Source organism: Scyliorhinus canicula, chromosome 3 (genome assembly GCF_902713615.1).
Source record: "Scyliorhinus canicula chromosome 3, sScyCan1.1, whole genome shotgun sequence".
Classification (NCBI taxonomy): domain Eukaryota; kingdom Metazoa; phylum Chordata; class Chondrichthyes; order Carcharhiniformes; family Scyliorhinidae; genus Scyliorhinus; species Scyliorhinus canicula.
Genome location: NC_052148.1, coordinates 237,560,557 through 237,572,777, shown reverse-complemented (window position 1 = coordinate 237,572,777; position 12,221 = coordinate 237,560,557). Strand labels below are relative to the sequence as shown.

At 46.9% G+C, this 12,221-nt stretch overlaps 1 protein-coding gene across 1 annotated transcript in view; it reads left to right on the top strand.

Moving 5' to 3' along the window:
- LOC119963375 (WD repeat-containing protein 49-like) overlaps nucleotides 1–12,221 on the top strand; it is a 138,262-nt gene that overhangs the window by 88,881 nt on the left and 37,160 nt on the right. Inside the window, exons 19-21 of the mRNA XM_038792411.1 lie at nucleotides 74–236; nucleotides 5,450–5,542; nucleotides 11,911–11,969. Coding sequence (XP_038648339.1) covers nucleotides 74–236; nucleotides 5,450–5,542; nucleotides 11,911–11,969 — 315 coding nt within the window. The remainder of the gene's footprint in view (nucleotides 1–73; nucleotides 237–5,449; nucleotides 5,543–11,910; nucleotides 11,970–12,221) is intronic.

Sequence of the window (12,221 nt, the reverse complement as noted above, 5' to 3'; positions counted from 1 at the left end):
TTTGTTTAAACTGTTCTAATTTCCCAATCTGTACAAGTGTTTTAAATGATTTATATTCTTTAAATAAATGCAGGAAAATGGCCACAAAGATGATATTTTGTCCGTCGCCCTGTGTGCTCCTAATCTGCTGGCCACCTCAAGTTATGATGGTGAAATAATTATCTGGAATTTCACGTCAGGTCTCATCTTCTGTCATCTTCATTCTCCAACCAGTGCAGTGGTTCAGGAATTGTCAGGTGGTGTTTAAATTATTTTACAATAGTTTGGTAACTCGTGTTTGAGTTTCTTGTTTGTTTTAATTTATGGGCATTGAGCACTTTATTCTTGTTTAGACAGCCCAAAGGCTTCTTGATCCATTGGGGAAGCTGGACACACCTTCTGGAAAAGTTAAAAGTTCCTGTTTGGGCAAACAAAAATATTTTTCTCCCAAATTAATCAAATGTAATGGTGTGAAACGTTTTTCAGCACAAGCTGAATCAGATAGCAAGTTCTTAATGCGGGAGGGAAAATACAATAAGTAATTTTATATGTAAGAGTGAAACTGCAGTGCAAATAAATAAATAGTATTGGAGAAATTAATTAGATTAAATGTCAATCAATCCCTTAGATTCAAAGACCAGCAACTTAGAATTTTTAAAGTGGTCCAGAGATGATGGATGCATGGGTTTTAATCTTCCAGAATTTCTTAGATTCAAGAACAGGGGCGAAATTCTCCCCTACCCGGCGGGGCGGGGGGGGGTCCCGGCGTAGCAGAGTGGCACCAACCACTCCGGCGTCGGGCCTCACCAAAGGTGCGGAATTCTCCGCACCTTTAGGGGCGAGGCCCGCGCCGGAGTGGCTCCCGCTCCGCCGACTAGCGGCAACGGCCTTTGGCGCTATGCCGGCTGGTGTCGGGGCTGGCCGAAAGGTCTTTGCCGGCCGGCGTGAGTCCGCGCATGCTCTGGAGCGTCAGCGGCCGCTGATGTCACCCACCGGCGCATGCGCGGTGGAAAGGGTCTCTTCCGCCTCCGCCATGGTGGAGGCCGTGGCGGTGGCGGAAGAAAAAGAGTGCCCCATGGCACTGGCCCACCCGCCGATCGGTGGGCCCCGATCACGGGCCAGGCCACCGTGGGGGCACCCCCCCGGGGTCCGATCGCCCCGTGTCCCCCCCAGGACCCCGGGGGCCCACTTGCGCCGCCAATCCCGCCGGCACAGAGGTGGTTTAAACCACGTCGGCGGGAGAGGCCTGACAGTGGCGGGACTTCAGCCCATCGCGGGCCGGAGAATCGCCGCGGTGGGGCGTGATTCGCGCTCCCGCCGATTCCCGGGTGGCAGAGAATTCCGGCCACAGCGGGGGCGGGATTTACGCCGGCCCCGGGCGATTCCCCGACCCTGCGGGGGGTTGGAGAATTCCGCCCCAGAATCACAGAAACACAGAATCACACAATAATACAGTGCAGAAGAGGCCCTTCAGCCCATTGAGTCTGCACCTATGCATGAAAAACACCTGGCCACCTGATCCCACTTGCCAAGCACTTGAATGTTATGACGTCCTAAGTGCTCATCCAGGTACACTTTAAAGGATATGAGGCATCCCGCCTCTACCACCCTCCCAGACAGTGCATTCCAGACCATCACCAATCCCTGGGTAAAAAGTTTTTTTTATCAAATCCCCCTTAAACCTCCGGCCTCTCCAACCCAACCCCTTCTTGTGCGACTCAGTCCCCTCCCGATCTGATCTTATCCGACCCCACCCCGTCCTATCCGACCCCGCCTCCCAGTCTGCCAACCCCTCCCCCCCCACCCCCTGGATGAACCACCACCTCCTGGTCAAATCCCCCACTCCTGGTCCAACCCCTTCTTCCGGACGGGCTATAGTTAGATAGATAAGAATGGAACCACATGAGAGCAGTCCAATCCAGATGGATGACAATGGAGAGGCAATGTAGGAGGATGGTGTGGTTAACCATGTCAAAGGCTACAGCCAGGTCGAGAAGGACGAGGAGAAAAGTTAATCTTAGTCGCAGTCACATAAGATGTAATTTGTGACTTTGATAAGAGCTGTTTTGGTACTGTGGCAAGGGTGAGCACCTGATTGGAGGAATTCTGACATGGAGTTCCAAGAAATATCAAAATGGATTTGAGAGGAGACAACACGTTCAAGGGTTTAAGAGATAAAGGGAGGTTGAATAGGGGATGGCGGTTTTCAAGGACCGACTTGTTTCCCTGATGTTCTAAAATATGCTGAACTCTCCGCAAATCTTCATTGTTCGTAGTTTGTAGTGTACACTAAGAATTATACCATTTTCCTTCTTAATTCTTAAATTTATTAATTTTGTTTTCATGGTATAGGAGCGTTTTCTAAGGCCTGAGTATTGAGCCAGCCTTAACGTGGGGCTCGTCCCTCATTGTTAGACCTTAGCTTAATAAACCGAGCAGACACACAACCTGGTTAAGATGGCTTTATTAACCCAAGCTTGGTTTCTTGTTCATGAGAGATGGATCTGGATAATACCAAGATTGATCTGCTGAACACTGATAAAAACACATCAATTATATAATTTCCATAAATCAATAGCCCACCCCAGTTGGACTCGATCCAATCCCTGAAGCTGTCATGTTCAAACCTATCCAATAATATTGCGATCAACCCATGATTGAGCCTCATCCTGTCACCTGTAGTTTATCAAAGGTTTTATGTCAATTTCAAGTTGTTTTCCCCATCCTAACATCCTTCCCACCTATTGTTCATCAGGGACAGGATAGCAGAACTGGCATCCTCTTTACTCCATGGATTGTTTCAGAGGATATTGGGATTACTGATAAAACGTGTTTACGTCCACTGTGTAATCTGCTCACCACACATCACCTGTGTCTCAAAAACATGGGCATGTTAGCTAGCCTAAATCCCATCATATATTGTGGCCATTGCTTGTAGCTAGAGTTTACATGATTATCACTGCCATGTCCTAAAATACAGGTTTAATGGTTAATAATGATTGCCCAGTATACTTTCTATACTTAGTCTCTATCCTTAATAAACTAACTTATGTAAAACTACTCTAGTGGCATCCTAGCTATTCATTTTAAGAGGTCTCATCGCTGGACATCCCCTTCACATGGGACCCTGAGAATACCCTAGCATTCGATAGAATCCTTCACCCGTGCTGCCACTCCTCGCCCAACCTCTCACTTCCTATCTCACACTGCAGAAGGAGGCAATTGGGCCTATCTAGTCTGCACTGGCTCTCTGTAAGAGCATTCAACTTAGTCCCACTCCCCTGTCTTATCCCTATAACTTTGCACATTCTTTCTTTTCAGATAGCAATCCAATAGCCTTTTGAATACCTTGCTCGCCCTCTCAGGAAGTTCGTTGCAGACACCTATCACTCTCTGTGTGAAAAAAACATTTCCTCATATCACTTCTACTCCTTTTGCCCATTAGTCTTAATCTGTGCCCTCTAGTTCTTGATATACTCTTGAGAGGGAACAGTTTCTCACTATTTACCCTGTCCATTCCCCTCCTGAAAATGTTATCACCGGTAGTATTAAGTTCCCATGGCCAGAATACTGTGGACGCTGGAAATCTGAAATAAAAACAGAAAATATTGGCAATATTTGGTAGGTGGGACGGCATCTGGGAAGAAAGAACATGTTTCAGGTTGTTCATCTATCATGAGAGGTGAATAAAGATGTTGATTTAACAGTTTATAAGCGAGGACAGAGGAAACAGGTGACATAGGAAAGAGCAAAGGAAAGGTCTGTTATGCGTTTCCCTCTTGTTCTTTCCTTGCCCCATCAGCAACCCCTCTGCCCTAGGCTTTGTAATACCATGTTCAGTTCCCTGTTCTGTCCAAACACAAGTCACCTGTCCATTATATCTAGAATAACACATTCCTCCATAATCATGAATGTTTCTAAACAAGCTAAAAATAATGAAAAAGTATGGGTGGGAAATAAGATAACACACCGAGTGAGAAGTCAAGCTTCTTTTACTAATCCATTTAATGACATACCATAAGTTTCTCAACATACTTTCTCCTCGTCTTGCCAAAGTATGTAAGTCCCAATTGTCATGTGAGAGTAACTTTAAGAAATGGGTGTTTATAAATGGGTGTGTATATAAATATCTGTAGTGAGAGTACCTTTAAGAAATGGGTGTTTATTACTGCAGTGATGTCAGAGAGTGGAGCAGGGCTGTCTGTCAGCTTTTTACTTTCGTTTTAGGCTGTTTGCTGCATGGTGTGTTTTAGTTTCGTTTTCAGTGTTGGAGCTGAAGCCAGACCAAGTAGGTGTACTGCTGTTCTCTCTGCCATCAAAAGACTATCTCTTGATGATTTGGTGAGTTCAGAATTATAAATGTTCTCATTAGTGAATGTAAACCTAATGTGCTTCTGTTAAAGGTTATGTTTTTGTAAGTCTTCTGGATGTTTAAAGGACAGCGTAAGCATTACTTAGTGTGGTACTCTCTGAGGGTTGTATTTGAATTAATGGTTGCTAAGATGTTCACTGTTTGTTTTAAAAAGGTTAGCTTGAGTTCATAGAATAAACATTGTTTTGCTTTAAAAAATACTTTTCCATTTATGCTGTACCACACCTGTAGAGTGGGCCGTGTCCTCCCCATACCACAATCTATTAAAAGTTGTGGGTCAGGTGAACTCCATGATATACTTTGGAGTTCTCTAAACCCTGGCCCTTAACACAATGTTCAAGTGGCAAACCACGTTTTTAGAAATATTAATTTTCTGATTTCCGCATCTAATTAAACCTTCACATCCGCATTGCAACCACAAGTCAAACTTGATTCACATTTTCAGAAAATCAGGACCAGCCCTGAGAGGTGTGAAATAGGTCTCTGGGGATAGCAGGCTCATTGGATTAATTTGAATTGTGTTGGGAAAGAGCACACACATACATCATGGGCCAAATGGTCACTTTTGATGTTTTAAACTTCATTAACAGCGAGTAGAATTGGCCAAATAATCATAGAACCATAGAATCTCTACAGTACAGAAAGAGGCCATTTGGCCCATCGAGTTTGTACCGATCCTTTAAAAGACTACCCTACTTAGGCCATCTACAAGTTACAGCAAAATATTGCCGACAGAATTATTGAAAGTCAAGTTTTGATCTGTCTAAACTTCAAATATATATGTATGTTCTGAAAATCCTAATTGAGATCAAATTTAACTACAACATTTCTTAATCAAACTTGCTCTGTCAGATCTCAAATCTGTAGAACTTGTTATGTCCCTTGGTCTGTTTTTCCTCCTACATTTAAAACCTTTTTAAACCCCAAGATTAATGTCATCTAATCACTGCTTCCTGATTTTAACCACCTCCTTGATTCCTTTCATTTCTTCTGCAGACATTGTTGATGTCTCCCAATAGGACTTGGGCCTTAATCTTAAACTTACAACAATGTCTAATGAAAATAATGTACATAATTATTATTCATATACCCTGGCAGATGAGGAATTGAGCATCAATAAACTACTATGCATCAGATCCCGAATGTCTTGTGCAAAAACATCAGCGACGGTAGTTGCTAGCGGACCTCGAGGTATAGTATTTAATTCTACAAAACTGCTTTGGCGATTTATTCCTATTTCCTGCAATTAATTATTTCAGATGCTGAAACCCCTCTTCTCGCCTACTCAATATTATTATATAGTTCAAATCCTTAATGAAGCACTTAAATGATGAAGTTCATATGTACTTCAGTGTTTGTAATGTAGGAATAGCACGTTGATTTGTAATTTTAACATGTTTAATTTGCGATTACCCTTCTTTCACTATCCCACCCACCATTTCCATTACCTGCTGAGTTTGTTTTGTCCATTTTTGTTACTACATGATTGTTATAGGTTTGTATGCGTTTAACCTTTTTTCTTTATAAATTTAGAGTACCCAATTCTTTTTTTCTCAATTAAGGGGCAAGTTAGCATGGCCACTCTACCTACCCTGTGATGTGACCATCAATTCACTAGACACGTGATTGGAAGTAAACTGTGGTTTTAATAGTCTTACAACTAAGCCAGCCTGCGACCAGAGGAACTGAGAGCAGGCTTACGGCTGCAGTGCTTTATACTTCTGGTTAGTGGGAGGAGCCATGGGCGGAGCCAAGGGTGGAGCCCAGTGCAAACTCCTCATCTCCCCCTATGGGCAGAGCCACGCAACGGCTCACATACAGAGCCCACAAGGACACAATACATGCAAGGCAATACAGTGTGAATTACGATGGTATATAATTCACCACATTCACCCCCTGTAAAAAACAAGTCCGGCGGGGGTGACGGGTCTACAAATTGAGCCGGTCCGGTGGCTGAGTCGTCCTTTGGGATCGGCCCTTTCCCCCTAGAGTTATAGCTGGTAGTCCTGCTCGAGGCGATGCCTTTGTCGAGAAGGTACTGAAGCAGCTCGTCGCTCATAAAGGGCGAACCCCTGTCGCTGTGTACGTAGCTGGGGAAACCGAACAGGGTGAAGACACGGTGCAGGGCTCTGATGACTGTGTGGGAGGTCATATCGGGGCACGGGATCGAGAACTCAGCGATGACGTTCAGAAAGTACACATTCCGATTGGTCGAGGGGAGTGGCCCTTTGAAATCGATGCTCAGGCGTTCAAAGGGCCGGGATGCCTTTACCAGGTGGGCCTTGTCTGGTCTATAGAAGTGCGGTTTGCACTCCGCGCAGATCGGGCAATCCCTGGTGATGGCTTTTACCTCCTCGGTGGAGAAAGGCAGATTTCGGGCTTTGACGTAGTGGGCGAGCCGGGTGACCCCCGGGTGGCAGAGGTCATTGTGGATAGCTTTCAGGCGGTCGTCTTGCCCTCTGGCGCACGTGCCGTGGGACAGGGCATCTGGGGGCTCGTTGAGCTTCCCCGGTCGATACATAATATCATAATTGTAGGTGGAGAGTTCGATCCTCCACCGCAGGATTTTATCATTTTTAATTTTGCCCCTTTGTGAGTTGTCAAACATGAAAGCAACTGATCTCTGGTCGGTGATGAGGGTGAACCTCCTACCTGCGAGGTAGTGCCTCCAGTGTCGTATGGCTTCCACGATGGCTTGTGCTTCTTTTTCGACCGAGGAGTGTCGAATTTCCGAAGCGGAGAGGGTTCGGGAGAAAAAGGCGACTGGTCTCCCTGCCTGGTTCAGGGTAGCGGCGAGAGCGACCGCTGAGGCGTCGCTTTCCACCTGGAAGGGGACGGATTCATCCACCGCCCACATGGCCGCTTTGGCGATGTCCTCCTTGATGCAGTTGAAGGCCTGGCGGGCCCCAGCTGACAGAGGAAAGAGTGTGGCCTTAAATAGTGGGCGGGCTTTGTCCGCATACTGAGGGACCCACTGGGCATAATACGAGAAGAATCCCAGGCACCTCTTGAGGGCCCTGGGACAATGAGGGAGAGGGAGTTGTAAGAGGGGGTGCATACGGTCCGGGTCGGGGCCCAGGACTCCGTTTTCCACGACATAGCTGAGGATGGCTAGCCTGGTCATGCGGAAAACGCATTTCTCTGTGTTATACGTGAGGTTAAGTTTCTGGGCAGTCTGGAGAAATCAATGGAGGTTGGCGTCGTGGTCCTGCTGATCATGGCCGCAGATGGTGACGTTATCCAAGTACGGAAACGTGGCCCGCAGCCCGTACTGGTCCACCATTCGGTCCATTGCTTGTTGGAACATCGAGACCCCATTCGTGACGCCAAAGGGAACCCGGAGGAAATGGAAGAGGCAGCCATCTGCTTCGAACGCCGTGTAGTGGCAGTCCTCCGGGTGGATTCGGAGCTGGTGGTAAGCAGACTTCAGATCCACTGTGGAGAAGATGCGGTACTGGGCGATCTGATTCACCATGTCTGCAATCCTGGGGAGGGGGTACGCATCGAGGAGCGTGAACCGGTTAATGGTTTGGCTATAGTCCACTACCATTCGGAATTTTCCCCGGTCTTGACGCCCACCACCTGAGCTCTCCAGGGGCTGTTACTGGCCTCTATGATCCCCTCACGTAGGAGCCTCTGGACCTCGCTACTGATAAACACGCTGTCCTGCAGGCTATACCGCCTGCTGCGAGTGGCTACGGGTTTGCAGTCCGGAGTGAGGTTAGCAAAGAGTGGAGGGGGGTCGATTTTTAGCGTCGCTAGGCTGCAGATAGTGAGTGGAGGTAGGAGTCCGCCGAAGCTGAGTGTGAGGCTTTTGAGATTACACTGGGAGTCGAGTCCCAGTAAGAGTGGGGCGCAGAGTTCAGGGAGTACGTACAGCTGGAAATTAGAGTAGCTGGCGCCCTGAATCGTTGGGGTCGCGACGGTGCGCCCTTGGATGTGAACAGAGTGTGAGCCCGAGGCGAGGGAGATAGTTTGCCGTGCAGGGAAGATAGGGAGCGAACAGCGTCTTACCAGTTCAGGGTGTACGAAGCTCTCGGTGCTCCTGGAGTCGAAGAGGCACGGCGTCCTGTACCCGTTGATTCCAACGGTCATCATAGAGTTCCGGAGGTGTTTCGGACGCGACTGGTCCAACGTGACCGCGCTGAGTTGCGGGTAGTCGGCGGCTCGATCAGTTGTGCTGGAGTGGCCCCGTGATGACTGTCCGCTGAGGTCGTAGTCTTCGAGATGAGTTTCAGAGGCTGGAGAGGATGGAGCCCAAGATGGCCACCCCCGTGAATCGCACGTGGCGGGCGGCGAGGAAGATGGCTTCCAAGATGGCGGCCCCCATGAGTCGCACGTGGCCGGCCGCGTGGAGGAGGGTTGCCAAGATGGCGGCCCCCATGAGTCGCACATGTCGGGTGGGGGCGGAGTCAGCCTACACGCTGCAGCATTACGGGGCCTGCGGGCCTGTGAGTTTGGGAATCGAGTGTTCTGGGCTGCGGGAGAGTTTGGAGTTTTCTTCGCTAGGCATACCCGGGCATAGTGCCCTTTGCGACTGCAGCTGCTGCAGGTCGCGTTGCGGGCCGGGCAGTGCTGCCGTGGTGTTGGGGCTGCCCACAAAAATGGGCACTATGCAGCTGGTGCTGCATAGTGAGTGGGTGGCCACGCGGCGCAGGCCTGGGCCATGATGGGGTCGCTTGGTCCGCGGGTAATGAGGTGAGGCTGCGGAACGAGACCTCCATGGTTGTAGCTAACTCTACAGTGTCCTCCAAGTTCTGGGCCCCTTTCTCAAGCAATCATTGGCGCACATAGTTGGACCTGAGCCCTGCCATGTATACACCACGGACAGCGAGTTCCATATGCTGGGCGGCTGATACAGCCTGAAAATTGCAGTCCCGAGCTAGGGCTTTTAAATCGCGCAGAAAGTCTTCCAGTGACTCCGCGGGGCGCTGGCGGTGGGTCGTGAAAATATGGTGCGCGTAGACGTTGTTGATGGGCCGCACATACATTCGGTCGAGCATGGCCAGGGCCTCCGTATACGAGGTAGTACAGTTAAGTTGCATAGAGATATGATGGCTCACCCTTGCGTGCAGTAGGCTGAGTTTCTGCTCCTCTGTAGTTTCTGAAGTGCTTGATTCAGCCAGGTAGGCCTTGAAACATCTGAGCCAGTGTAGAAAGATGTATTTCACCTCTGCAGCCTGCGGGTCGAGTTCTAGTCGGTCAGGTTTGAGGGCTGATTCCATAGTAGTTTTCTTCAAGTTTTCTAAGACTATTAAATTGATGTGACCATCAATTCACTAGACACGTGATTTGAAGTAAACTGTGGTTTTAATAGTCTTACAACTAAGCCAGCCTGCGACCAGAGGAACTGAGAGCAGGCTTACGGCTGCAGTGCTTTATACTTCTGGTTAGTGGGAGGAGCCATGGGCGGAGCCATGGGCGGAGCCAAGGGTGGAGCCCAGTACAAACTCCTCATCTCCCCCTATGGGCAGAGCCATGCAACGGCTCACATACAGAGCCCACAAGGACACAATACATGCAAGGTAATAGTGTGAATTACGATGGCATATAATTCACCACACCCTGCACATCTTTGGGTTTGTGGGGGTGAGACCCATGCAGACACAGGGAGAATGTGCAAACTCCACACAGACAGTAACCCGGGGCCAGGATCGAACCCAGGTCCTTGGCGCTGTGTGGCAGCTGTGCTAGCCACTTTGCCGCCCCTGTATAAGTTTAACCTAATTACTTCATTTATATGTGAATTTTTCGATGTAAGCCAAATTGAGCTCCAAATATGCACCTTTAATAAAATACAATTTTTTAAATGTTTGTTTAAGCAGTCATGATTTATGATCCCAAAAAGCAGTACTCCGATGTAACCCTAACTCAAAATATCGTTTTGAAAAATATTAACCCTTGGTCATTTTTGTTTGGTTAAAACCAAGATTTTATTTTTAAAATAAAAATATCATGATGTGAATGCTTTCCTGTTAGCTGTTATCTTTGCTATGTTTCTGAGTTTGGGAACTGAAATGTGACATTTCTTCACTCATACTTGACCCACGCTACCTGCCACCTCCTTAAAAGGAATCAACAGCAGAGAGTGTTGAGAGATTAGGAAAATTGGATTTTAAGAGCTCTGCTATCTCAGAAATAATGGGGAATTCAGATGTCTCCAAATATATTTCTTTTAAAGTTTTGTAGGATCATACCAACATTTTATTGCAGAACCTGGTCATTTGGAATCATCACATTTTAGCAACTCTCTGAAAGAGGTATCCAATTAGTTCCGGTCCCTTTAACTTTCTCTCACCCTTTTAATTTTTTATTTAAAAAATGTATCAGCTTCCCTTTAAATGCTATTATGGATTTTGTTTTTGCACGGAGCATTTGATGTTTAAGCAACCATCCTCACTTAAAAATCTCCGAATCATGCTTTCTCTTTGCTCTTTGGGTGATGATTTTTAAATCCCTCCAGGTCCTGAGACAATGAGCAGTGGAAATATTTTCCTGATTTATCTCATCAAGGGCAAAATGGTGGGAGGAAATAAATACAATAACTATCACTATAACAAGCCAATGAACAGCTATTTTATGCTGCTTGTGTGATTTTCAGCTCATCAAGGACAAACGGGTGGGTGCTAATCATGATTTTTGTATTTCCTCCCCCAAGAGTGGGATAAAAGGCCCCCAGAGTAGTTGCAGCTTCTCTGTGATAGGAAGTTCGTAGCTGTGTGAGCTTAGAGTTTAGCTTGAGCTTCCTAGCAACGTAGGGTGGCGCCGATGGAAATTCTTATTGACAGCGACGGGAGCAGAGAATCCTGCCACCAGCAAATGGCGTGCTGCCTCCCACCACTGGGAAACACCAAATGGGAGGCTGGAGAATCCCACCCTAAGTGTCATTTCAGCCGTGAAAATCAGTGTGAATTGCACCAGCTGATCAGACGCAAGTCCGACCGCGATCTTCCTGCACTTAGTCATTTTCTTGGGGGGGGGGGCGTGATTTGCACCGGCATTGAGAGGGGCCTAAACATGCCGGCAAGTGTATAACTTCACGTTTTTCTAGATTATGTTCCATCTGCCAGGTTTTTGCCCACTCATCCAACCCATCCATATTCCTCTGTAGACTCTTTGTGCCATCCTCAGCACTTGCCTTCCCACCTAGTTTTTCGTAGATCCTGTAGAATTGCCATCTGTCAATATCATTACAAAAAAGCACTAATTCAAAGATAGCTCTAGAAAATTTGTGCTTTTAATCCAGATTCAAGTGTGCATTATTTTATAGCAAATGCTGTAGAGCACTTTCTTTTTGTTTACCAATTCATTGTAGTCAATGAGGAGCCCTGAAAAGGCAAATCAAAAGTAGTTTTATCTCCTTCACACAGCCAGGAAACACAGCAACTAAGCAACACTCCAGGTCCTTGCCGGGACCATCCTCAAATGCCAGCTCCCTCTTGGGATTATCTTGGGAAATTAAAATTGCACTTTTATATTTCCAGTTAACTTTTCATTGAATGCAACTTGATCATTTGTCAATAAAGCAGTTTCTAATTATTATGCTTTGCCTATCTTAGGTTACATCCATTTTTGGAACATATACCACGGTGGGGAGTTACTAGCTCACTTTCTTTGTGTAAGTTTCAAGTTTGAATTTATATTTATGTGATTTGATTGTGTTCTCTTCTGCCATGATTTTCCACTTGTATGAGCAAAAGGTATGGGATGAATACTGGAGACGTGTGTTTAGCACACAATGGATCTGCAGCGGCAGCAGGCAGGTCAGTGGAAGCCCCGGGGAAATTGTGAAGGTGGTCATTTTTACTGTGTCTCTTTGGTTGTATCCAAAGTTACTGTAAGAGAGCCACAGAAATTCTACTCTACTGAC